Raw genomic sequence first — 26,105 nt, 5'->3', positions numbered from 1 at the left:
TCCCTTTCTAATCTGCATGCCTTTTCTTTTTCTTGCCTTACTGCATCATCTAGTTCCTCCAGTACAATATTGAATAGAAGTGGTGTGTGTAGATATCCTTGTTCTGGATCTCGGGGTGGAAAACATTCAGTCTTTCACCATTATGATGTTGGCTGTGGGTATTTTGTAGATGCCCTTTATCAGACTGAGGAAGTTCCCTTCTATTCTTAGTTTCGAGGGGTTTTTGAACCAGGAATGGATATCAGATTTGGTCAAATGCTTTTTCTGCATCTACTGAAACCATGTTTTTTTCTTAGTTTGTAAATATGGTGAATTACATTGATTGCTTTTTTTAAATGTTAAACCAACCCCACATTCCTGAGATGAATCTTACTCAGTCATGATGTTTTATCCCTTAATATATTGTTGGATTAAATTTTCTGAAGTTTTGTTTAGAACTTTTGCAACTATACTTATGAGAGATATTGATCTGCAGTTTTCTTTCTTGTAATATTTTTGTTTGGTTTTGGTATCAAGGTAATTTGGGGCTTGCAAAATGAGTTGGAAAACATTCTTTTTCATATTCTGAGTTTGATTAGAATTTTTCTTCCTTAAATATTTGATAGAATTCACCAGTGAAGCCCTCAGCATCTTAAGTTTTCTGTGTGAGAAGGTTTTTAACTGTAATTTCAGTTTGATACAAGGGCTATTTATTCTTTGTTAAGCAAATTTTGATAATTGGTATCTTTTATATTAAAGTTCATAATATTCCATTTAAATATCTGTAGAATCTATAGAGGTGTCACCTCTCATTCATGGTATTATTAACTGGTATCTTCTTTTTTTCTAATCCAACTGGCCAGAAGTTCATCAATTTTTTGCTCTGAAAGAAGCAGCTTTTGGTTTTTCTCTATTTTTTTGTTTTCTATTTCATTGATTTCTGCTTTGATCTTTACTATTTTCCTTCTTCTGCTTACTTTGGGCTTATTTTCCCTTTTTGTTGTCGTTTATTGGGATTTTAGCAGGTAGCAGAAACAAATGCATGGACTTTCTGTTTATCCAGAAATCAGAGATGTGATTCGAAAGAGGTGGCTTTCTGGCTTTTTCATATTTTTAATGGAATTGCCATTTGTAGATTCTCCTAGTATTTAAGAAGTTAGTATTTAAGAATGTTGGTTCTGCAGTTTGACTCAGGCTTTACATCCTAAGTCTTCCCCCTTCCTAGCTATGTGATCTTATAAAGTAATTGACTGTCCCTGAGCCTCAGTTTACTCATATGTACAATGGAAAAGATAGTAGTATCTTTCCCCACAGTGAGTTATCCATGTAAAGCTCCATATGTGACCCACAGTGCTTGATAAACATTAGCCATTATTTATTTACTCTTTCATTACTATTATCAAAAAAAATCTATACTACTGTAAAGACGCTTTCATCATTTAAGGACTTTTTCATGTTAACCCCTCCTGTTAGATAAATCAGCTTTTTACTGCTCCCCTCAAGAGTGTGGTAGCTAAATACACAAAAGCTAGCTTTCACTTTGTAACAAATAACCCTAAAATTTGTGCTTAAATTAACACTTTTTCTCATTTCTATGTATTCGCTGGGCAGTTTTTCTGGTCTAGGACAACTCAGATCCAGACGACGTAGGACAGCTTCATTTGTACGCCTGGTGACTGGTTCGGTGTCAGCTGAGACTCAGCCGTGATTAGAGAATCATCCAGCAGGTTAACCTGGGCTTGTTCACGTGGCAGTAGAAGGATTCCCCAGAGGAAGAACAGAAGGGCAAGCCCTGATGACGAAGCTCCTCCCATCTTATGACCCAGTGAATATTTTGTGCTTGGCTTCATTAATTTTATGTCAGTTATTTTCCCCTTATAGTCATTTGCATGCACTCTATACTCGTGTTGTCTGACTATATTAAAGGTATCTTTCAATGTGACTGTTTATCTTGGCAAAGATAGGACATTAGGCAAAGAACTAAGAAAGAAAAATCAGCTGTTCTTTTTTTTATTATTAAAGTTTTTAAAAATGTATTTATTTAGGGAGAAAATGTGAGTGAGTGGGGTAGGGGCAGAGAGAGAGAGAGAGAGAGAGAGAGAGAGAGAGAATCCCAAGCAGGCTTCAAGCAGTTCTGATATGATGGGTCCCTGAGCTCCCCTGGATAACCTGCCTAACCCCTCTGGGACTTGGTTCTGCCTCTCAGACCTCAACTCCTCCCCAACCCAGGCAGAGCCTGAGCCTCCAAATAAGTCGACAGCCCTACTCCATCCCTTACACAGGCTCTGCTCTGCCACCTGCCAACACGCCAGCCTACCCTTCCTTCTAGTCTGCCCTACTTCTACCTCAGCACAGCCTCCTGACCCAGTGGGCACAGCTGATCCCAGCTCCAAGCTTCTCCTCTCTTGCTGACGGAGCTTCCATTTTGACAGTGGGTAAGGGCCAGCTCTGAGGATGCAGGAACAGAAATCCCCACCAAGTCACATAGTGTGTGAGCTTACTAAATAATACAAGTAGACAGGGACAGTGGGTGGAGCTGATGAGTGAATGGATCCTACAAGCAGAGACCTATCCCTTAGTCCAGACTGGATGAATTACACAGGCTTGGTGAGTACTGGGTTAAGGTGCTCTCCATGGCTCAGCCCTCTGCCAGCAACACCATCCACACAGGCGCTTGTCTTCTACCTATAGGCACAATGCCTTACCCAAAACCCTGTCTCTGGAATAACAGATGTCAGTGTACCCTTAGGGACAAGCTGTCTAGGCCCCACCAGTTTACCTGCCCCAAAGTGGCTCAGCTCCACAGCTGATGTGTGACCAGGGTCGTTTCTGGTTTTGTGATCCACATGTGATGCTCCAGGAAAAAGTAAAAATGTCTCTAACTGTATTTACCAGATTTGGGGCAGGAGGAGGAGGGCACACTGTTATGTATTTAGATGTAGAAATCTAACTTATCTTAGTTAGGACATTTTACTCTCCTTATGCTCCACATATAAAAATAATGTGTTCATGACTAGAAAAAACCCACAACATACTGAAGAGAATAAAGTTCCCTTCCCCAGTGAGCTCCCAGAGACCAATCCCCAGAGGCAACCACTGTTAGCATATTTTTATTTAGCCTTCCAGAAATGTTCTACATGTGTGTGAACGTGGATTTGTACAACCTCATTTTATACATATAAATAGGATATTTTAAAACATACATGGTACTTATGTCATATTTGTAAGTTTTCTCACATGGCTATATGACTAGGTCCTTTCAAAAACATAGGTAATCCCTGATTTAGAAGCATGTAACAACCCAAAAACTTAATTTGTAAATAACCTTTCTGGAACTCAAAACATCTTTTCAGAGGAGTAATATTCTAAATCAGTGTCAACAAACCTTTTCTACAAAGGGCCAAATATAAGTATTTTTAGCTCTGCAGGCCACACTCTCTGTCACATGTTCTTGTTTTTTTTGTTTTTGTTTACAATCTTTTTAAAACGTTGGGGCGCCTGGGTGGCTCAGTCGGTTAAGCGTCCGACTTCGGCTCAGGTCACGATCTGGCGGTCCCTGAGTTCGAGCCCCGCGTTGGGCTCTGTGCTGACTGCTCAGAGCCTGGAGCCTGTTTCAGATTCTGTGTCTCCCTCTCTCTCTGACCCTCCCCCGTTCATGCTCTGTCTCTCTCTGTCTCAAAAATAAACGTTAAAAAAAAAATTTTAAACGTAAAGACCAATCTTAGCTCTTAGGCTGTTACACAAAAACAGGGCATGGGCCAAAGTCGGCCTTTGGATTATAGCTTGCTGACCCCTGTTCTAAATAGCAGTTAGGTACCAAACTTAGCTCTCAGAAGCAAGATTAACCCATAATGGGTTTAAGATGCCAAAAGAGATAATATACTTTAAATTGCTTTGTAAACCATAGTGTCTCTACCAATGTGAAGAATTATTAGACAGTTCTGCAGTGTTTAGCATGCGGGTAATTTTTTTTTTAAATAAAAACTGTTAACACTGAATAAAAAAGGTTTATAGATCTTGAATTGCATGATTTAGCAAAGAATCTGATAGAATTCTCAAGTGATCTACAAGGCAGCACAGGTAGATGACACTGTGTTACATACAATCCTACCTTTTTTGTCAGCATAACACAAACACACATTGACTCAAAACTGACTGGTTAGTGTGGTATGAGAGTTCACTGGACAAGTGGCCCCCTCCATCAAAAAACAGAGTGGATCACTGAATTTTTACCTCCTATGCACATCAAAAAGGCTTTTTTTGTGCCTGTTCACAGTCACATGCACTGACCTAACCCTTGAATTCTCTGTGAATTGCACCTGCTAGAACCTACAAAGGTGGAGAAGGCACAGAGTAGAATAGAGTGGATGCTGGAGAGTCATTTGGTGACTACCTAAATTAGGAGCCTTATTTATTATTATTTTTTAATGTTTATTTTTGAGAGACAGAGAGAGCACATGTGTACACGTGCAAGCAGGGGAAGGGCAGAGAGAAAGGAAGACAGAACCCCAAGCAAGTTCTGCACAGCTGTCAGTGCAGAGCCTGATGCAGGGCTCAAACTCACAAACTGTGAGATCATGTCTTCAGTTGAAATCAAGAGTCGGACATTTAACTGACTGAGCCACCCCAGGCGTCCAGGAGCCTTATTTTAACAACAAAAAAACCCTGTCATATTTCATTGAGCTTTAATCCTTATGATTTGCTTCTTCTTTGTCAAAGAGGTAGAACTTACCTTAATAATTTCATACCATGACTACAATTTTATTTTCTTATAAAATAAATACAGATATATAAGTGATGAATCACTAAATTCTGCACCTGAAACCAATTTTGTCATACATGTTAATTAACTAGAACTTAAATAAAAACTTGAAAAGAAGGAAAAAGAAAAGAAATGCAAAGATTTTCCTGAAGTGTCTGGGCTGGAATCAGGAAAGAAGGTGGAAGACCAAGGACACTTGAGAGGATCATGTGTGAGAAAGGGGTTGGTCTTCTGATTGTACACACAGGCAGGGAAGGCAGCTCATGTGCAATCCCAGAAGGGAAGGCCAGGTGGAAGGAAGACGTTGCCCTAGGCATGTGGCTTAATGTCACCTGGGTTTTTAAGGTAGGACACTTTGTGATATCTCCCTTAGCAAAATATCCTATAACTTGCTAATAGGAGTCCTTTAAAAAAATTCTGGAGGCACGTGGGTGGCTCAGTCAGTTAAGCATCCAACACTTGATGTCAGCTCAGGTCTTAATTTCAGGGCCGTGAGTTCAAGCCCTGTGTTGGGCTCCATGCTGCGTATGAAGTTTACTTACTAAAAACAAAAAACAAAAAAACTGTAATTAAAACAAAACAGAGGTCATCCACACATTGTATTTTAAGGACCCCTTGGTTCCCTTGAGTCTGCTTGTCCAGGCAGGTAAGCCAGAAAGGGTGTCAGTAATAACAGGCACAATAAAAATATTACCTAAATTTGTAGACCACTGAAGAGTTTAGAAAATACCTTCCCAAGCATTATCCTTGGAACAACAAAGGGTGGGAACTTGGAGATGGGTAAAACGACTTGCCGTAGGTCACAAGGCTAGCACAGGGCAGAGCAGAAAACAGCACTTGAAGTTTCTGAGGCCAAAGTCAGTGTTCTCCACATCTCCCATGCTACTTCCCAGGAGGTCCCACAGAGATCTGGAATGGGCATTTCTACTCTCATTCCTCCCCCTGTTCTTCATTTAGTGGCTGGATTCCCATGAACATCACTCTAAGTGTCCTACACTTACTAAGCACATGAAATTGCTGACCCGTCAAATAAACCAGCATGGTTTGCTGGGCATCTGTATCTGCAAGGGGGAGGCAGCAGAGCCATGCTGGGAAGGGAGCCAACTCTGGGGCCAGATTGGATGGGTTGAAATCCTCCATGCATGGCTGACCAGCTGTGTGAGCTTGAGCATGTTACTTAACCTCTGATCAATGTATGAAAAAGCATGTACCCTCATGCCAAGGACAGGAAAGAAGTTCAGTAACTGATACAGATTTCATTACTGAGTCTTCACCTGCCTTCTTTGGGACTCTATCACAAAAAGGAAACTACCAACAAGAGGTTGATTTGTATCTTTAGCTCCATTTTCTTCTCTCCAAAGAAAAAAGTCACAAATACATAAAAAGCATGAATACCATGTATATTCATGCTCAGGGGTTTGGCTAATGAGTCTTTCTGGTTGTGAACAGCCTCCACAAGCTGAAATAATCCATGCCAGCCCTTAAGCCAAGCTACAATTTAAAGATTTAATAAATGCCACACATCCTCTAATCTATTCCTATAAGAGATTGATAAGCATCAGTATTTCTTGTGGAAGTTACCGTTCAGGAAAGCTGGGACAAGTGGGCTGAAAGCCAAAATTACCTAAACAGCTTGAATAACTGGAATTTATCTCCAGTCTAGTGAAACGAAAAGAAACAGTTATCAAGGGCTCCCCCTACAGGCACCAAAAAGCAAAGGCTAAAATTTAAGGTCGATACAGAGTACTGTACGTACCTCCTTCTTCTGGAAAAGTTCCCACAATGAAAAGGAATGTAAGACTTACTTCAAACTATTTCTCTTTATGAGGGATGGAAGTTCATGACTTAGAGATCCAAACTGCCTCACAACAGGACACTGAAAATACATACCTAGAGACAAAAGCTCACATGGGGGATTCAAAGATTGGGAGTGGGGAGAGGCTTAACATCATGTTAAATGAGAAAGAGCTGAAGGAAACGGGGGGGGGGGGGTGGCTCAGCAGAGAGACAGGACTGAGGGGTAGGGAGCTAGAATAATATCTGACAGGCTAACACAAGGGCACTATCAGCCATATGTTATGTGGCCCCTCTACATAACAGTGGTTATCAGGGAACAGACTTTATCTCATAGAAAGGAAGAGTATTTTAATAATGAGCACAATCATACATAATGAACTACAAAGAGCAGGGGTGAAGGATCATCACTCAGGGGTTTAAGTGGGGGCTTAAAGGCCAAACACTGGGAATACTGAAGAGACTGGTAAGTGGGCAGAGAACTAACCTGGATTATATTTAGGATTTTAGTTCTAAAATCCTGAGAATGTATATTAAAATCTCAAACAACTGAACAGTCCTGTTGCTAGAAGGCTGGTTGTTATCATCCTCAGGCTATTTTTTCAATATTAAATATCAACATTTTGTGCTTCAAGCCCTGATTTAGTCTCAAAATAATTTTAAGAGAAAAGGCATAAAAATCGAAATAAAAGATTATACCAATGTCAACTTCCTAGTTTTAACATTATACTACAGTTTATGTAAGATGTTACCATGGGAAGCAGCCAGGTGAAGGGTACACATGGCCTCTACACTATTTTTGCAACTTCCTGTGAATCTGTAATTATCTCAAAATAAAGAGATTTTAAAAATCAAATTAAAGATACTTCCCCAAGAGGTTATAAGCAACCTTAAAGGCAATCCAGTTTGGTTCAAGAGTGCAGTGTCATCAGCCGCAAATGACTCTGTCCAAGTATCTACAGGCAGCAGGACTCATTTCAAAACCATGACCAGGGGCGCCTGGGTGGCGCAGTCGGTTAAGCGTCCGACTTCAGCCAGGTCACGATCTCGCGGTATGTGAGTTCGAGCCCCGCGTCAGGCTCTGGGCTGATGGCTCGGAGCCTGGAGCCTGTTTCTGATTCTGTGTCTCCCTCTCTCTCTGCCCCTCCCCCGTTCATGCTCTGTCTCTCTCTGTCCCAAAAATAAAAAATAAAAAACGTTGAAAAAAAAATTTAAAAAAAAAAAAAAAAAACCCATGACCAATCAGCTATTAAGATTTACAGTTGTGGGGCGCCTGGGTGGCTCAGTTGGTTAAGCGGCCGACTTCGGCTCAGGTCATGATCTCACAGTTCATGAGTTCGAGCCCCTTGTCGGGCTCTGTGCTGACCGCTCAGAGCCTGGAGCCTGTTTCAGATTCTGTGTCTCCCTCTCTCTCTGCCCCTTCCCCACTCATGCTGTCTCTCTGTGTCTCTCAAAAATGAATAAACGTTAAAAAAAAATTAAAGAAAAAAGATTTACAGTTGTGATTAGGAAAGCCTCTCATGTTGACAGGTATCTAATTTGGTTATGCTGATCATAAATCTTCAGTTATCTGGGATCACATCATTAAAATCACCTATAGGCAATACAGTCTTACAACTACTTCCTACATGGTACTACACAGGAACCATGAACAGACTTAATTACTATATTTATCTAACTGTAATAAAATAATGTGGTTACGTCTTCTTCCTCCCCTAACTATGACTTGCAACAAGCACTGCATCTTGTTTTTACCTCCTTTTATCACCAAAACCTAACCCACAGTAGCTTTTCAGTAAATACACAATAAGTAAGAACCCGGTAATTAAGTTATTTTCTTGGACCTCTGGAGTGACTTTCTTTTCTGATACAAAGACATCCAGAGAAACTTCAGAGTGTCTATTTTGGAATCAGGATTAAATATATGCATACTACATACATATATATGTGTGTGGGCCAAAGTCTCTGATATACAGGGGTTTAATCTCTAAAAATCTTTACAACCACTTGTGTTCGATCTGTTAGTTTCGTTTTTTTTATTTTTTTTTAATGTTTACTTATTTTTGAGAGACAGAGAGAGAGGAGAGAGAAACCAAGCACAAGCAAGGGAGGAGCAGAGAGAGAGGGAGACACAGAATCTGAAACAGGCTCCAGGCTCCAAGCTGTCAGCACACAGCCTGAGCGGGGCTCAAACTCACAAACTGTGAGATCATGACCTGAGCCGAAACCGGACACTCTATCAACTGGGCCACCCAGGTGCCCCAGATCTGTTAGTTTCTTAAAACAATGTTAACTCAGTTTGATTTAAAATAAAATAGAGGGGTCAAACTATTCCAGACAAGAAAACCAGTATGAATTGCTGAACAGATCCCCTTAGCTTGTAAGTTCCTGCTAGAATGCTCTCCGCCCAGTTTTACCAAGTGCCAAGAATAATCAGCTTCTTTCAGAAATCAATGAGACATCAACACCTTTGGATTCTTCAACATTAACCAACTGAAAAGCATATGGCAATTTCTCTAAATTTTACATCTCTCACTTTATTAAAATATAGGTTTTTCAAATAAATATTTTGAACAACCCAAATCAATCAAAGCAATGAGATCACAAAGTGTTGCTTCTTTTTGCAAAGGCGGCACATTGTTAGCTTATACAGATAATCCAACAGCCCCATCCAAAGTCAATTAGGCTGTTTAAAACACACGATAGAGGCTACTTACGATCCCAGAGACACCAAGGACTCTGTAGGGTCAGTCATTTGAATAGGCTCCGAAGCTGGCTTGATCCTTAGAACCTCTGCAAAGCCATCACCAAACCAGCAAGTGACATGCGCTATGTCTACAGTAAAGTAGAAAAGGCGATCCTGGCAGAGCTTCCGTCGATATACAGACCGAGGGTCAGCTGACAGCACAGCCTCAATGGCATGCCTTGCTTCCTCTGCTGATTGAAAATATTTAAATGAAGACTGACTGCCATCTGCAATGAGAATAATACAACTTAATGCTGAAAGTCATGCACGTCAAATTTCATTACAGTGAACTTTAATGTGGAGTTTGGTTGGTTCCTTGATGATCACGTAAAATGAACTGGGTTTGCCAATCTATTCAGTCATTACACAGAATGTCACTTTCAAGTAGTATTTACTATCATTAGATTAAACTTATGCATGCCCCCAATTTTCATGTGCTAAACAAAATCTTCTATCTAATCTCAACACAGACTTTAATTCAATTCCTTGTCATTTTCTTCTGAGAAAGGAAGTATGGTCAGGGAAATGCATTCACAGTCCCAGCATTCTCAGAAAGCCACAAGAAAGAGGACTAAACCCACATATACCCAGAGCTCCAGCTATAGGTAAGAGAAGGTGCCTCAGATAGTTGGTGTCACACCCCTACTTAAAATAACACCCCAGGGGCGACTGGGTGATTCAGTCGGTTGAGTGTCCAACTTCGGCTCAGGTCATGATCTCACAGTTCGCGAGTCTGAGCCCACACTGGGCTCGCTGCTGTCAGTGCAGAGCCCACTTTGGATCTTCTGTCCCCCTCTCTCTGCCCCGTCCTGCTTGCACTCTCTCTCTCAAAAATAAACATTAAAAAAAAAAAAAAAGTAACATCACATTCCCTAAGGAACAAGGACATGACAAAACAGATACGCTGAGAAAGTTGAACATCATCACGAGGGAACAAGCCACCCCATGCCACCCAGGTTTATATTTCAGGTAAAAAGATGTTTAACCCTGTTAAGTAGCAAACTTCCTACATTTATATAATTGTGGATGTATTATAATTTTTAAAAATACAGTATGTACAAAACTTAAGTAAAAAATTAACTGTGACTTAACTTTTTTTTTTTAATGTTTATTTATTTTGGAGACAGAGGAGACAGAGCACGAGTAAGGAGGGGCAGAGAAAGAGGGAGACACAGAATCTGAAGCAGGCTCCAAGCTTTCAGCACAGAGCCCGACGTGGGACTTGAACTCACACACCGCGAGATCATGACCTGAGCCAAAGTCGGATGCTTAACCGACTCAGTCATCCAGGAGCCCCAACTGTGACCTAACTTTTAATAGCTACAACATAACATACATCCAAATGAAGGCTGGGCCCTTCCAGGAAGGTATGTGATTTAAACAGTGTTGTCCCTATTCAAAATATCGTCTGGAGTGGTGGTAGATCTTTATTCTTCTGCAAGTAAATTCAACTTTTAGACAACAGCCAAAAATCACTCTGGGCTATATCCAATAAGTAAGTTTGTAAGTAAAGCCATGAAGTTCAATTTTTGGTCAAAAACGAAGGACCAACCAATTCAAATGCTGATCACACAGAATCCTTTAAAAAAACAAAGACAAAAACAAAAAAAAGAAGGACCAATTATGCAGTGCTAATATTCCTTTATTGCATGGCTCATAAAAGGACTCCAGGGCCACTCAAAAAAGAGGAGCTTTAAAAACATCACACTCTTTAATTAAACAGTGTAACTGGTAAAAGCTCCAGGCCTTTGGTTGTTCACCTGGCACCTCACTTCTCTGCCAACTAAACCTTCCAAGTTTAGCTCAAATACTTTTTCCTCCAGGAAGCCTTCCCAGGTTTCCTCTCTGCTCCCCAAGTCACAATCCTTCTCTGCCTCATGTGCCCACAACACTCCGTTCCAGCACCAATCCCCACGTCCTCCCCCCCCCCCCCCCACCCCAACACACACAACACGCTGCCATTCAATATCTTTTCTCTTTTCTAGACTATAAACTTCCCGAGGTCATTTCTTATTTCTGTACTGGCTCCAAATTCCGTTCTAAATCAGTCCTTGTTTTAAAGTTACATTTCATAATTCTTTTTAATGATTTTTTTAAATCAATAAGACATACTGTAATCTGTCAGACACATAGCACTAGAGTTTGAAAAAGATAAAACTTTCCAAAGTACGAAGCATTCACTGATAACCGCAGGCCAAAGGGTAAGTATAAATACAAAGTATCTTCCAGGCAGCACTGCTTTCTTTGTTCTATCACAAAATCCTTTTAAACTTACCTTCCTCCTCCCATCAACTGTATACAATGATGAAACAACTTTCATAAACAGAATTGTTTTTTAAGTTTTTTATTAATTTATTTGAGAGAGAGAGAGAGAGAGAGAGAGAGAGAGAGAGAGAGAGAGAGAATCCCAAGCAGGCTCTGCACTCATGAGATCATGACCCAAGTCGAAATCAAGAGGTGGATGCTTAACTGACTGAGCCACCCAGGTGCCCCATAAACAGAACTTCTTAAATACAGAGGTCAATTTAAAAATTAAATGCTTTGTTTAAACACAAAGCATTAGGGAAGAACGAGAAACACATCCTGGAGTGGCGGATGAAATCAGACACACTCTTGGCAACTTAACTGGCTACTTCTTACTGGAATCACTGCAGCTACCTCTTAACAGCCCCTTCCTTCACTCTAGATTGCTGCTCGGGATCTGCTGTGGACAGGGGAAACCAGATTACAGTGTTTGTTAAAAACCATGTGGTAAAGTAAACATGCTCCAAACAAAAGCCCTGTGGCCCCTCTTCTACAGTGAAAGGTATGTCTTCAGGGCTGGGACTTTATGGTGACAATAACTGTGCTAAGAGACCCTTTACCTCTTACTCTTGGGCTCTGTGCCACCTGATGGAATAAGATGGGATATTTCTCTAGTCAGACAGTAAAACAGATGAAAAAATGTAATTGACATAAGTATAGAACAAGCATAATTTAGCTTCTGAATGCTGTTTGAAAACCCCAGGAACTACTGTAACAGACTGATAAGAGGACTTAAATCACAAGCCACCTCATGAGGCAACAGCCATTCTCAGAAACACTTTACTGAGTTTTGGGACTCACTGTACTGAACAACGTGGCTGAATGGAAGTCGTCAGATGGTGGTGTTGCCCAAATATTATTTTATTCTCCTGCATTTCTTACGACCAGTCATCCTGACAAATATGCTGTATGACTGCCCTCAGAAATACCAAATTTGACTAAAGCTCTCATTCAGAAATAAGAAACAGAAAGTACCCGGTACACCTCCCGAACTGAGGTGCTCAAGATCCATCTCTGCGTGAGGAGTAAACCGCACTTCCAAGGTGGCCACAGGGGCCTCTCTCACCCACGCGGGGACCACGCTGCAGTGGGCTGCATCAGCCCTCCTGGGACGGCAGTGAAGGACCACAGGCTGGACCTCTGTACTACTTGCTTGTGCAATCACTGCTTCTTTCCCTCTCCTTTGCCTCCTTTCTGTACCTTCCTCTGAGAAGCTCTTCTCCAGGAAATATGGGCCGATTTGCTCTTCTGCCACACTTGGACTCTGATCACTTCTGGATTCGACACTCAAATCTCCCACTATCTCTCTGTGCTTAGGGGAGTTTCGCCGGATTTGTGTTGAGCTGTCACGTTTCATATAGTTTTCTCCTGAAGTTCTGTCTTCGGCACATTTAAGTTTCTCCTCAGTGTGACCATAGTGTTGTGGTTTATCATACCTTGAGAGCTGTTGCTGGTCACAGCTGTCAGTCTTGCCACTGGACCGGGGTGTGTTTGGGTGCTTATATTGGTTATTCTGTAAATTAAAGTCCTGTAAATGTTCAATCAAATTTTGTGGTGAGTCATACTCAGCTATGTAGGGCTTTATGTCTAGGACAGGTGTGCCATGAATCATGTCAATTCCAGAAAGGTATATGGCTCCACCTATAATGTGAAAAATACCTCGTCTTAGAAATAATAACAATGAAGAATAGTGCAAACAATTATAAACTAACACCATCCTTTTATGTCTCACCAATCTTACTCACAATTCTCTTACACGCCAGGCTCTCTGATACCTGGTACCAAAACACCCTTTTCATTCTACCTGGAAACGCATCCTCTTCTTTACTTGTCAAACTCCTGCATGTTCTTTTTTTTTTTTTTTTTTAAATTTTTTTTTTTTTCAACATTTTTTATTTATTTTTGGGACAGAGAGAGACAGAGCATGAACGGGGGAGGGGCAGAGAGAGAGGGAGACACAGAATCAGAAACAGGCTCCAGGCTCCGAGCCATCAGCCCAGAGCCTGACGCGGGGCTCGAACTCACGGACCGCGAGATCGTGACCTGGCTGAAGTCGGACGCCTAACCGACTGCGCCACCCAGGCGCCCCAAACTCCTGCATGTTCTTTAAGGCTCTTAATATAACACCTCTTCTACAAGGCCTTTCTGGCTCTCTCTCTCTCAAAAAAGGAATAAATGTTAAGAAAAAAAAAATTTTTTTAAAACATGACCAACACAAGAAACTGATTTCTACAACATGCTCACTGTGAATGAGCCTGGAACTTTGGAATGAGGACTTTGGATTTCCTAGGTGATGGATTATGCCTAACAACGTCTGCAGAAGGAGGAAAGGCATTGTAACATGGGTAAAAATTCATGGGATTTAGTCAGACAACCACTTGGCTGGATGCTATTAGGAAAATTATCAAACATCAAAGAGCCTCAGTTCCTTCATCCATGGAAGTAAGACTGCTACCCTATCAAGCCCAAAGAGACACTGAACATACGTGAACCTTCTTTACAAACTGTCAAGCACCACATAAATACTAGAAGTCACCATAACACTTATTTGTTAAGAATGTCTACAGTATTATTGTATTTGCCTTTTACATTTCTCGTTTGATCTCCCTGTTAGAATTTTAAGTTCTTCTACAGTGCAGGGATTTTTTATCTGATTTGTTTACCACTATACCTCAGCACCTAGAACAATCCCTGGCACATTTATAGTGCTCAGAAAATATGTGTGGGTTACATGAATGATCATAAAATGTTCCAGTACTACTACCCAAGCTGGTTAGCCATCACAAACTGATAAAGCTCAAGTTGAACTGGCTACAGAATTTTCCTGGAAAACCTCCCTAAGGCCCAGCTGAATACAATCCAGGGGAGGAAGTTCAAGTTCTGGGATAAAACAAACAAAATAACTGGTCTTACCTATTTAGTACTAAGCAGCCTGAAAACTACTCTTAGAACTTTTGTCTCATAAGATCCTAAAAAATACTGTGGAGTTCCAGAGAGGGCAGGTCCTGCTCCTGAGCCCATTTTACAAACAAGCAAGCTAAGGCCTGGAATGGTCTTCTGATTCCCAGTATACCTATTTCATCTTTTGCCTAACAAATGTGCTTATTAGGTCAGAGTGATTCAAGAACAGGATGCTTTACTAACAAACAAAACAAAGATACAAACCAAAACTCAAAAATACAGAGAATAGATTGGTGGCTTCCAGAGAGAAGAGGGTGGGGAGATGGGTGAAATGGCTGAAATGGACCAAGAGGTACAAACTTCCAACTGTAAAATAAATGAGTCATGGGGATGTGATGTATAGCACAGTGACTACAGTCAATAATACGGTCTCATATATTTGAAAGTTGTTGAGAGTAAATCTTGGAAATTCACATTATAAGAAAAAAAACTTTTGTAACTCTGTATGGTGACAAATGGTTACTAGACTTATTACGATGATTTCACAATGCATATAAATATTGAATTATATAGTACAATTGAAACTAACATATCATTTATACTTTAATAAGAAAAAAAAAAAAAAAAAGAAAGGGATGCTTCCAAAAAATGTATGGTCCATTAACTAGGCTATATATGAACACACAGTTAAGACTAATCTGATATTCTACACAGGTACTTCCACAGTCTGACAGGTATTAAATATTATAGCGAGATTCATCACAGATCCTTTGCCACACATCAGAGTTAACAGCTGTGCTACAGCCATGACGCACGTCCAGTTCCTGAAAGGTGCAAGGAAGAAATAATACAACACCACCCTGTGTGTTTACCATATCTCCACATACAACCAGTTACTGTGTATTAATTCTGAAAGTGACCAATTATTTTTGAATTATTTTGTATTTATTGTATTCCAAGTCAAAGAAAATTTGGTTACTAATGTAAAGATTATGAAATCTTTCATTATTTTAAAATAACAATGTAAAGATTATGAAATCTTTCATTATTTTAAAATAACTTAATAAATTCTGACATATGTGATGATATAATCAGACTCTGAGCATCCTATGAACACTGATTTCTAAGTGTAACATTCCTTGAGTCATTTCATTTTCTTCAACGTCTGATAGTTCTCAGGGGTTCGCACCATTGGTAATCATCTGAATAACAGACAGTGGTGAATACTACATTGGCTTTAGAAGACTTCTTTTGGGTAAGGATAAAAAGATAAAAGTAGAAAGGAAATGTTTTACCTTCTACCTTTTCCAGCTTGGCCAGAGTCAATCCTATTGCATTGGGACGATGAGGGCTCCTTGTGGAGAAAACGCCAGTCTTTGCGCCATTCAGCCTAGGAGGCTGCACTTTTGCCTTACAGCTCAAATGACCATTTTTGTGAAAAACAAACAAAATCCTATTGAAAATAAACCAAACCACTGAGTAAGAAAAGAACACAAGTTAATGTATCATAATGATTTGAGGGGAAACAATCTTTAATCCCATAAATTAGAACTGAAACAATGCTTTTAATGGTATTAAAATGTAAGCAATGAGGGGGAAAATACCATTCTGATTCCCTGAAGGGAGGCAGAGTTTTATTTCCATATCCTTTCCCTCTAACACAATTACTGGCATATGGTAGGAACTTAGCAAATGTTTGTGAAGTGCCTAAATGAGCAAAATTTACGAAGTAAATGCCTTCTGTTTGCCAGGCAGTATGCTAGACAATTTTATACTCATTTCATTTAATTCTCTTAACAAGTGTAAGATTTGTAATTTATCCCCATTAAGAATGAGGAAATTGTAGGGTGCCTGGGTGGCTCAGTTGGTTAAGCATCCGACTTTGACTCAGGTCATGATCTCACGGTTCATGGGTTCAAGCCTGCATTGTGCTCTGTGCAGACAGCTCAGAGCCTGGAGTCTGCTTCAGATTCTGTGTCTCCCTCTCTCTCTGCCCCTCCCCTGCTCACGCTCTGTCTCTCTCTCTCTCTCTCTCTCTCTCTCTCTCTCTAAAATAAACATAAAAAAAAAGTGTGCCTTAAAAAAAAAAAATGAGGAAAATGAGGCTCAGAAATGTTAAATAACTTGACTAGGCACTCCTAAACAAAACACAAAAGAAGGAAGCCAAGAAGAGAAACAACAGATTTGAATTCATTAAGTTTATGACTACACAATGTCATCTCAGGAGAAAATGTCTGCTACCTGTATAATGGATGATGAGTTAATATCTGTGGTATATAAACTGTTCTGACATATCACAAAGAAAAGGACAACTCATAAGAAATTAAGCCAAGAACATGAATAGACAACTCACAAAAGAGTAAAAAATAGCAACCATATGAAAAGATGTTGAACTTAATAATTTAGAAATTGAACTGAAAAATAAAATACTGTTTTTCCCTGTCAGGCAAAAATGTAAAAAAAAAAAACTGATAACATATAGTGTCAGCAAGAACGCAGAGAAAAGGTCATTTTTATACATCTTTGAAACATAAATTAAGCTTACTAAAGTGCAATTTGGCAGTAGGTCTCCAAAGTTATAAATATGCACCCCCTCTAGCTCGATATCCATTTCTGATACCCTATTTGTAAAAAATACCCAAGTGTCAAGAATTGTGTCTAAGAAGGTTTGTTACAACATTACTGTAATACCAAAATAACTATCCATTAGCAAGAGAATGGTCAAATCATGGTATACCCATATTTTCCGAAAGCAGACAGCCATCAAAGCAAAAAGGATAAATCTCTATGTACTGTCATGATATATACTGTTGAGTGAAGAAAACATATTCCATTGTTTAAAACAAACACCCACTCCCAATGTGTATGTATATGCTTCTATGTGTATTAAAAAAGGAAAAGAAAAAGCCTGGTAGGATATACACCAAGCTGTTAACAACAATAATCTCTGAAGAGTGTAAGGGGGTGAGGATGAGAGAGGAGAAAATAGGAGGGATACAGAAAAATCTCTTTATATAGATCCAGACCTATTTTTTTTATATCAGTAAATGTTTTTAACTTAATTAATTTAACCAAGATCCTACAAACTAGGCCAGACACTCATGTTTTTACTCTACCCACATTTCCAAATTAACGTGAAATATAAACTATTTCAGAATAAATACCTAATTTTAGGTCTTCACTTTAAAATTAGACCAAGCCATACTGGTGATGCTGGAGTGAGGAAGAATGGACAGAGACAGAATTCCAAGTGACAATCAGTAACACTAGTATAACACAGGTCCTAATATAGGTAACACTTTATTATTTAAAGTATCCAGATTTCTAAAGCTCTTTTGTCTTTAGGAAGAATAGACTTAATTCTTCATGGGTCTAGAGTAGAGTCATGCAAACTTTTTCTGTAAAGGGTCAAACAGTAAATATTTGAGGGTTTGCAGGCCAACCAGTCTCTGTTGTAACTGTTCAACTCTGCCACTAAACCACAAAAGCAGCTACACACAATACATAAATGAATAGGAGTGGCTGTGTTCCCATAAACATATTTACAAAGATAGGAGGTAGATGTATTTGGTCCATGGGCTGTAGCTTGCTGACCCCTGGTCCAGAAGACAATAGGTACCCACAGGCAGAATCAAGAAGGTCTGCAGATTTCAGCTCGACAGAAGGCATTTATCATAGTTAGAACCAACTGTAAATGGAACATGCCCCCTCAATGGATTCCAAGCTTCCATGAGGTTGCTCAAGATATACAGGCAATCACGTGTGAGAACATGGTACGTGAATTCCATGCAATAGGAAGGATGGTCTGGATGGCAGACTCCAAGATTGCCTTCAACTGGAGTACTTTACTCAAGGGCAAGTTCTGGCCCAAAGAACCACTTCTAATTATAAAACAACTTACCAAACATGAGAAAACTGTTCTAAGCCCATCAAGGAATGTTCAGGATTATTAAAGACGCTCTTCCGAATTCTCAAACAAGCTCGCGAATGGCTACAAACAGATGGCTGCCTTGGAGTACCATTCTTGGCTGAGAAACAGGATTCCAAGTAGCCAACTGGCTCAGTTAAAAGATTCCCTACAGAAGAAACTCAGGTAAGAAATCATTAGTCAAAATGTCAAATAAAGATGTAGGAAAACATGTTTTCTTTAATGCACTGATTTCATAGTTTTAACATCTACCAAGTGTTATGCAACTATTAAAAATGACTCATATAGTATCATGAATATATATAAATAGCCTCATTATTACATACACATTATTATATCCCTTTGGATGATGAGCCAGAAAGAGTACAGGTCTAAGAAAAGAAAGACAGGGAGCATTTTTAGATGTTCTACTATGACCATAAATCAAATTCTATGTTACCATTTTCTAAGGCATGTGACTTTGGTCAGGGCTAAAACGGTATTTACTATAGAGGGAATAACACACACACAAAGTTAAATGAGAACTGTCATAGCACATGTAGGGAACAAGCTAGTTTGCTTGGCTAGAGTATGAAAGATAAGGCAAAGAATAATTAAAGATAAGGAGACAGAGGTTGTATACAGATATCCTCATGCTTTTCATAAGTCTGCATTAAGCCACTGCACATTTACAGAAGACCTACATTAGTACCTGTTTTTGCTAATCAAAAGAAATCCAATGTTTATTTTTACCAAAAAAGGCAAAAATTGAAAATACTGTTCAGTATCTGTTTTGCAGAGAGCTGTTATAGATGCAGGGTGCACCTCAAGGTGTGAGATCGGCCCCACCCAGGTCCTTCCCCAGGAAGCATCTGAGCATCAAGACACTAGATTTTTGAACTTTGTCTGTGAGCATCTGTGGTTTATCTTGTTTTGTGCATCCACTAGCAAGATGTGTCCTCAGGTAACAGAAAAGCCTAAGAGAGATTATTTTTTGCATTGAGGAATGCTCAAAATATTTTCCATATAAATTAATGGTAACTACTTTGCATTATGCCATTTCAGCTTATGAAACATTTTGTAGGGATGCTCTACTTTTGGATAGTGGGGAAAACGTGTCCAAATAGGGATGCATTCAATTAAAAACAGAACATACAAAACAAAGTTGTTTAAGCAATAAAGGGAGTACATGGGATCATACTACTAAAATGTCTAGACACAGGGTAGATTCCAGATTAGGCTTGTCCAGTAGCTCTCTGCCCCTTTAGAATGTAAGCTCCCTGTGGGCAGGAGTTTTTCTGTCTTGTTTACTGCAGTGTTCACTGTCTATATTGCATGCACGGGGGTAGATACTCAAAAAATTCATGTTACATGGAAAAAGGCATTAAGTCTAACCTGATTAAAATGGGAATTGAAAAAGTGAAAGAACATAATCCCATTTATGAAAGTTTGTTTATACATTCACCTAAATATGTACATGTATGCTGAGAAAACTATTTGGAAGGATATTCACCAAAATGTTAACATTTTGGTAAATGGATGTGATAACATGTAAAATGGATAGTGAGATTTTTGGATTATTTTTATATTTGACTTTGTAATTTATAGAATATTTGAACTTTTTATAATAATTAGAAACCCTTTTTTTTTTGCTAAGTGGCAACTCCTTTCAAAAGAAGGAAACCCAGGGGCGCCTGGGTGGCTCAGTCGGTTAAGCATCCGACTTCAGCTCAGGTCATGATCTCACGGTCCATGAGTTTGAGCCCCACGTTGGGCTCTGGGCTGACGGCTCAGAGCCTGGAGCCTGCTTCCAATTCTGTGTCTCCCTGTCTCTCTGCCCCTCCCCCGTTCATGCTCTGTCTCTCTCTGTCTCAAAAATAAACGTTAAAAAAAAAAAAAAAGAAGGAAATCTGGCTAGCCAGTATCAATATAGGTTTAAAGTCCAATGTATCCACAACTAATTTACAAATAACTTTTTTTTTCTTTACATTTCATGTAAGCTTTACTAACTTCTTTTAAGAGATGATATAAAGACACTCTAGACCATCATTTTATTTCCAGCTTCCATTACCAGCATAGGTGGTGAGATTATAGGCCTGGTAGTGTCCCTCACAGCACCCTTCTTTACTTTTCACTTATAAAAACTATATTACTGGCTACATATAAAATATTATATGTAACACATATATATATTAGAGCATCATATTATGAAATCTTGTGTACTCACCACAGATCCCAAGAACTAGAGTTTTACCAACAAATTGTTATCTTTTAATGTTGTTTCTCTCCTAGGGCACACCCATCCTTCCCGCTGAGATAAACAGGTGCCTGAATGGGGTCTTTGTCACTCACTTCTTTTTCTAATGTAGTTTTTTAAATATAATTTTATCACATGCATATGCATGCCTACATAATTTTTATTTTGTGTTTGAACTCTATAAAAACTGGTATTAAATTACATGTTATCGGGGCGCTTGGGTGGCGCAGTCAGTTAAGCGTCCGACTTCAGCCAGGTCACGATCTCGCGGTCCGTGAGTTCGAGCCCCGCGTCAGGCTCTGGGCCGATGGCTCGGAGCCTGGAGCCTGTTTCCGATTCTGTGTCTCCCTCTCTCTCTGCCCCTCCCCCGTTCATGCTCTGTCTCTCTCTGTCCCAAAAATAAATAAAAAAACGTTGAAAAAAAAAATTTAAATATTAAAAAAAAAAAAAGAAATTACATGTTATCTTCTCAGGCTTGCTTTTTCTCTCTCAATATTATGATTCTAAGATACTTCCATGCTGTGTATGTTTTTGAGGACTTTAAATATTTTTCCAATATGTTTACAGGCCTTCTTTTGTTTACCCTTATCCATGTTCCTGTGGAATAAAGACAGTAAATACTTTAAAGATGAAGAAACTGAGGCCAAACAAGTCTCTAGAGTTCCATTAAAATGTCATAAAGAAACATGGCCCAAAAAACAGCCCTAACCTAGTAAGTTGGGATCCCTGTGTCCTGTTTCCATTTAACAAACACTTTCCAGGTGTATACAATTGCCAGACACTGAGCTAAGTTTGGGTAAAAGAAACAACAAGAACTCTTATCATAGTGGAATTAACAGTTGTGAAGAATCTCACAATACTTCAATATTGTGGAAAAAATATTTAAAGCACCTAGTATAACACCAAGTGCTCAGCAAAGAGTGTTTTTCAAAGCTCTTACTTAGGCCTTTCCCTCATTTTAACAGTATTACAATTGTATTAACTGTGTAATAAGAGAAAAACCAACAGTTATTAATGCAGACTTTTTGTACACAAGGTAATTCTGGTCTTCTTGACCTCTTGCTTGGACTGTTAAATTACCCTTACTATATAATTCATGTCCCCCACGCAGGTCCCTCTCCCTGTTAAAATACACTACACCAATCCTCTAGACTCTGTTCCTTAATTTTATGCTACCCTCCTTTTTTTTTTAGGTTTGTTTATTTATTTTGAGAGAGAGCACAGGGGAGTTGGGAGGGGCAGAGAGAGGGAGAGAGAGAGAATTCCAAGCAGGCTCAATACTGTCAGGGCAGAGCCCATTGAGGGGCTCCAATTCACCAACTATGAGATCATGACCTGAGCCAAAATCAAGAGTCGGAAGCTACACCAATGGAGCTACTCTAGGCGCCCCGCTACCCTCTAACTTTAAATTTTCCACTTTTCACCATTAAGAGACTTTCTATTTCTTACACTGGTATTTAAGGTTCTCTACAATCCTGAATCCAATCAACGGTTCCCACTCACCCCCGCCCCCCATCCATCCAATATTTCAGATTTACAGCTCCCTAATCCCATGCTATGTAGGCCTCTGAGCCCTGCTCCTTCCTGTCAAAATATAAGCCTGCAATCTGGCACTGTGCAACAACTTTTTAAAATGAGCACAACCTCTGACCAAGTAGAAGTACTTTTAGCAAATTGAATCTAAGTTAAACATTTATCACACAAAGATTTTAGTTTTAACAATTTTCTTCAGAACAATGAAAACTGGCAGTACCCTAAACGTCCAGCAATAGCGAACTGGTTAGTTAGAACACATCTCTAAAGAAAAATAATGTGCAATCCCTTAAAATTATTAATGGTCACAGATTTATATGAAACTTGTTTTAGAAAGAAGTTACAAAACAATGGGGTCACATATCAATTCATTTTTCTAGCGTGCATGCACTGAAAGAAGTATGGTAGGTTGACACCAAGATATTAACAGTGGTTTTCTCTGGATGATGGTGCACTTTGACTTTCTTCCATTTGCTTCTAATTTCTAAAAGTAATATTCTGCTCTGATGAAGGGAAAATAAACCCATGCCCATCTTTCCAGGCCCACTTTAAAAAGATTTCCCTTCTCTCCGCCCCAGAACTTTCCCACGTCTCCCTCCTCACTTCCTACAGCACAGGAGGCCTCTCTCTTGGGGCATTTATTAGTTCCTAACGCGCGTTAACACCAACGTTCACATCCTATCTCTCCCACAGGCGCAAGAACCCCCTGAGAGAAAGGCCGTTACACTGCACGTGTCTGTTCCGGCCATCACGCCTAAACCAAGCCAACCACAGCTACCCAGAACAGATGACATCATGCCGCTCGCCTCAGCAAAATCACGTGGTCGCTGGTGCACGTGATCCGTGGCTTCGCGGTAAGAACAATGACGCACTTCGATTCAAGTTCTCACATATTACGTCCCTCTCTGCACTGAAGTCGGAGGCCTGAGCCTAGGCCTCTTTTGGGTGCGGAACCGCCGGTCTCTTAGAAGTTACCTGTTTCCAAAGCCGGCTTCACGCACCCGCACGGGGTCGCTGTGGCCTCGGGCCCTGTCTCCTCCAAGACGCGCATGGCTACTTTTCACTGAGGTGCCGACCCAACTCGGCCGACTTTCCGCTTCCTGTGTCCGAACTTGGTGCCTGCGCAGAAGCCGCGCTGGCGGGGTGGTGCGGACTCAGGGCCTGGCGCATGCGCGGAGAGGGACGCGACCTCACTGCGGGTGGCGCTGGCGGCCCCTGTAAAGTTAGGGTTGGAGCGCTGAAGCCATTGCCCGGCCTCGGTTCCTTTCCCGGATCCGGGGCTCCGTTGACTTTAGCGGATCCGCTGCGATTCCCCGCCAGTCAGCGACTCCGCGTTCCATTGCTTGCCAGTGGGGACATTCGATGACGATTTATGCACTAAGATGTCTCTCTCGAATTTTTAAAGAAAAAGGATGGATATATGCAGTTACCACATTAGCATAATTATCGGATGTTGGGAAATGTTAGAAATTCTTGCGTGGTAGGAATACACAGATGATTATTTATACTTATGTATATTAAATTTTTCCACAGTAAAAACGATGTATTGTCAGCAAGGAACCCCAAGTAAACCTTATTTAAAGTCTAATGGATGGGGAGCCTCACACTGGAATAGGGGGTAAGTGGGGAGTTTTTTGTGTGCTCCATACTTTGCGGGAATTGAAGCGAGAATGAAATTGAGGGTCAATATGCCATGTACATAGTAGAGATTGTAATCTTTGTTTCTGGACAGCTCTGAAAAGGGCCAAATAGAATTGTATTTTCATCCCATGCGATGACCAGTTATCCTTGTAACGATACTATCCTTTTACCTACTTACTTGTAACGTCATCGCTCACCTATATCAAGTTTCTCTGCGTATGTAATTCAGTATATGGGCTTTTTATCCTGTTTGTGGTGGGGAGAATAAATGGCTTGCAATATAAAATATTCAAAAGCATGCAAATCCACAGATTTTAAACGCACAACCATGAAAAGCTGTCGCTAAACCTTTTCATTTGTTTTGGAGTAATAAATAGATCACTAGCAGAAAATAACCAGCAGGAGCCAAAGATTGAAAGAGAAGGTTGTGGTTGAAAACACACTCATGCACACACACACACACACACACACATACACACACACTTTAAAATTGATCACATTCATAAATAGGTCTTCTGTCGTCTGTCCATGAAAATTTGGAAAAAAATGCCATTTATCTGTTTCCAGGGGAGATGCTGTTAATCAGTGTGTCTGCAGAAACAAGTTTGAGAACAATTAAGCTAATACACTCTGTGAAACTGGCACCGTAATAGCTGTGTTTGCCACTAGATGGTGGTGTTGAAAGTGATAGTATTGCTTAATTTGTGGACAGACTAGTGTGGAAATGTATTTGCCCTCCTGACCTTAGATATCATTATCTAATGATAATCACGAAAAAAAAATGCATTACCAAGTGTGGCAAGTACTGAGATGCAAAGCAGATTTGGAGACACTGATGTAGATTGCCACATCTAAATTTCAAAAGTAAAATTTTTTGTTCTGGAAAATAGGAATTTAAATATGTAACACTTTTATTATATGATTTGAGGTTTTTTATTATCCTTTCTAGAGTTATGTAAGATTATTTGTAATTTATAAGGCAACCTTCTGGGGCGCCTAGGTGGCCCAGTTGGTTAAATACCTGGTTCATGGTTTTGGCTGAGGTCATGATCACAAGGTTTGTGAGTTCGAGCCCTCTGTCGGGCTCTAAACGGACAGTACGGAGTCTGCTTGGGATTATCTCTCCCTCTCTGCCCCTCCCCACTCAAAATAAATAAATAAAAATAAAAACTTTATAAGGCAATCTTTTCTTTGGAGGTAAAATCTAGGAATCTGCCTTTAAAAAAACTAAATGCTGGAGCTCCTGGGTGGCTCCATTGGTTAAGCGTCTGACTTCAGCTCAGGTCATGATCTCATGGTTCGTGAGTTCAAGCCCCTCATTGGGCTCTGTGCTGACAGCTTGGAGCCTGGAGCCTGCTTCAGATTCTGTGATTCCCTCTATCTCTGCCCCTCCCCCGCTTGTACTCTGTCTCTGTCTCTCTCAAAAATAAGTAAAAATGTTAAAAAAATTTAAAAAAAAACACTAAATGCTTCTAATACAGGTGGTCATGAGCCTACAGTTACAGAACACTTCCCCTTGCAATGGTTCTTAATCTTTCACTTGGATGAAGGATCCCTGAAAAACAATTAAAGCTTTGGGACTTCTCATGAGATCATTTTAGATTTAGTAGCATGTGTTTCATGGATTTTTAAGAACCACCATTGTACCTACCATGAGAGGAGGGTAGTACAAAGTGGGCTTAGATGGTTGCAAAACTTTTGATTCTGTGACCTCAACGTTTTAAGCCAAGAAGAAAACTGGAAAATGTTTAGATGCACACTGGTGTTTGAATAAGAATAGTGAGAAAGCAGAGATTGTGTGTATACAGGGAGTGGGGTGAGAGGGCAAGCAGAAAGGGTCCTAAAAGGTAAAAAGAGAAGATCCCTCTCCTTCTAACATTCTATATTCTTCATTCCATCTACTTTGTCATCTGTTTCACCTTTATGCCCCTGTGCATGGCACATATGCAAATCTCTTATGGTTCCTCTTTAATGCAACACTATTAGAACATGAAACTTCCATCTACCCTTTTCTGACTAATGTTGACCCACTCTGGCAGATGAAATTGAGACCAGATTTTCTAAGATTAGACCCAGCATGAAAAGTACTGAGGAAGTTAGATGTTACTTTAGGTGAGTACCCAGCCTCTCTGAGGTTATTCCCTCATCTATAAAACTGGAATGATAATCACTGCCCTGCCAATTTCATACACTCCTGAGCAAATCAGTGTATATCAAAGTATAAATTCTGAAGTGCCATCCAGATATAAAGGACTATTATATGGTTATTCTGCCCTCAATA

The 26,105-nt window shown here is 40.0% G+C and overlaps 1 protein-coding gene and 1 long non-coding RNA gene across 5 annotated transcripts in view; one reads left to right on the top strand and one right to left on the bottom strand.

Moving 5' to 3' along the window:
* Window positions 1-7,769: 7,769 nt before the first annotated feature.
* TRMO (tRNA methyltransferase O) lies at window positions 7,770-23,290 on the bottom strand. Of its 3 annotated transcripts, none has more exons than XM_058694821.1 (5): window positions 23,159-23,290; window positions 18,388-18,562; window positions 15,782-15,939; window positions 12,561-13,226; window positions 7,770-9,508 (listed from the first exon to the last, which is right to left on the bottom strand). In XM_058694821.1, exons 1-5 carry the CDS (start codon window positions 23,232-23,234, stop codon window positions 9,249-9,251), a joined length of 1,335 nt encoding a protein of 444 aa, XP_058550804.1. In that variant the 5' UTR covers window positions 23,235-23,290; the 3' UTR covers window positions 7,770-9,248. The 3 variants fall into 3 exon arrangements, with proteins under 3 accessions (XP_058550804.1, XP_058550806.1, XP_058550805.1); XM_058694823.1 differs by lacking the exon at window positions 23,159-23,290 and adding an exon at window positions 22,787-22,944; XM_058694822.1 differs by lacking the exon at window positions 7,770-9,508 and adding an exon at window positions 11,670-11,982.
* Window positions 23,112-26,105, top strand: part of LOC131491639 (uncharacterized) — a 36,844-nt gene continuing 33,850 nt past the window's right edge. For both annotated transcript variants that reach the window (XR_009251578.1, XR_009251577.1), the window contains exons 1-2: window positions 23,112-23,251; window positions 23,717-23,801. This is a non-coding gene — a long non-coding RNA (uncharacterized LOC131491639). The remainder of the gene's footprint in view (window positions 23,252-23,716; window positions 23,802-26,105) is intronic.

This window comes from Neofelis nebulosa, chromosome 12 (genome assembly GCF_028018385.1).
Source record: "Neofelis nebulosa isolate mNeoNeb1 chromosome 12, mNeoNeb1.pri, whole genome shotgun sequence".
Classification (NCBI taxonomy): domain Eukaryota; kingdom Metazoa; phylum Chordata; class Mammalia; order Carnivora; family Felidae; genus Neofelis; species Neofelis nebulosa.
Note: the sequence above shows the minus strand (reverse complement) of the source record. Positions and strands in the feature narration are given on the sequence as shown.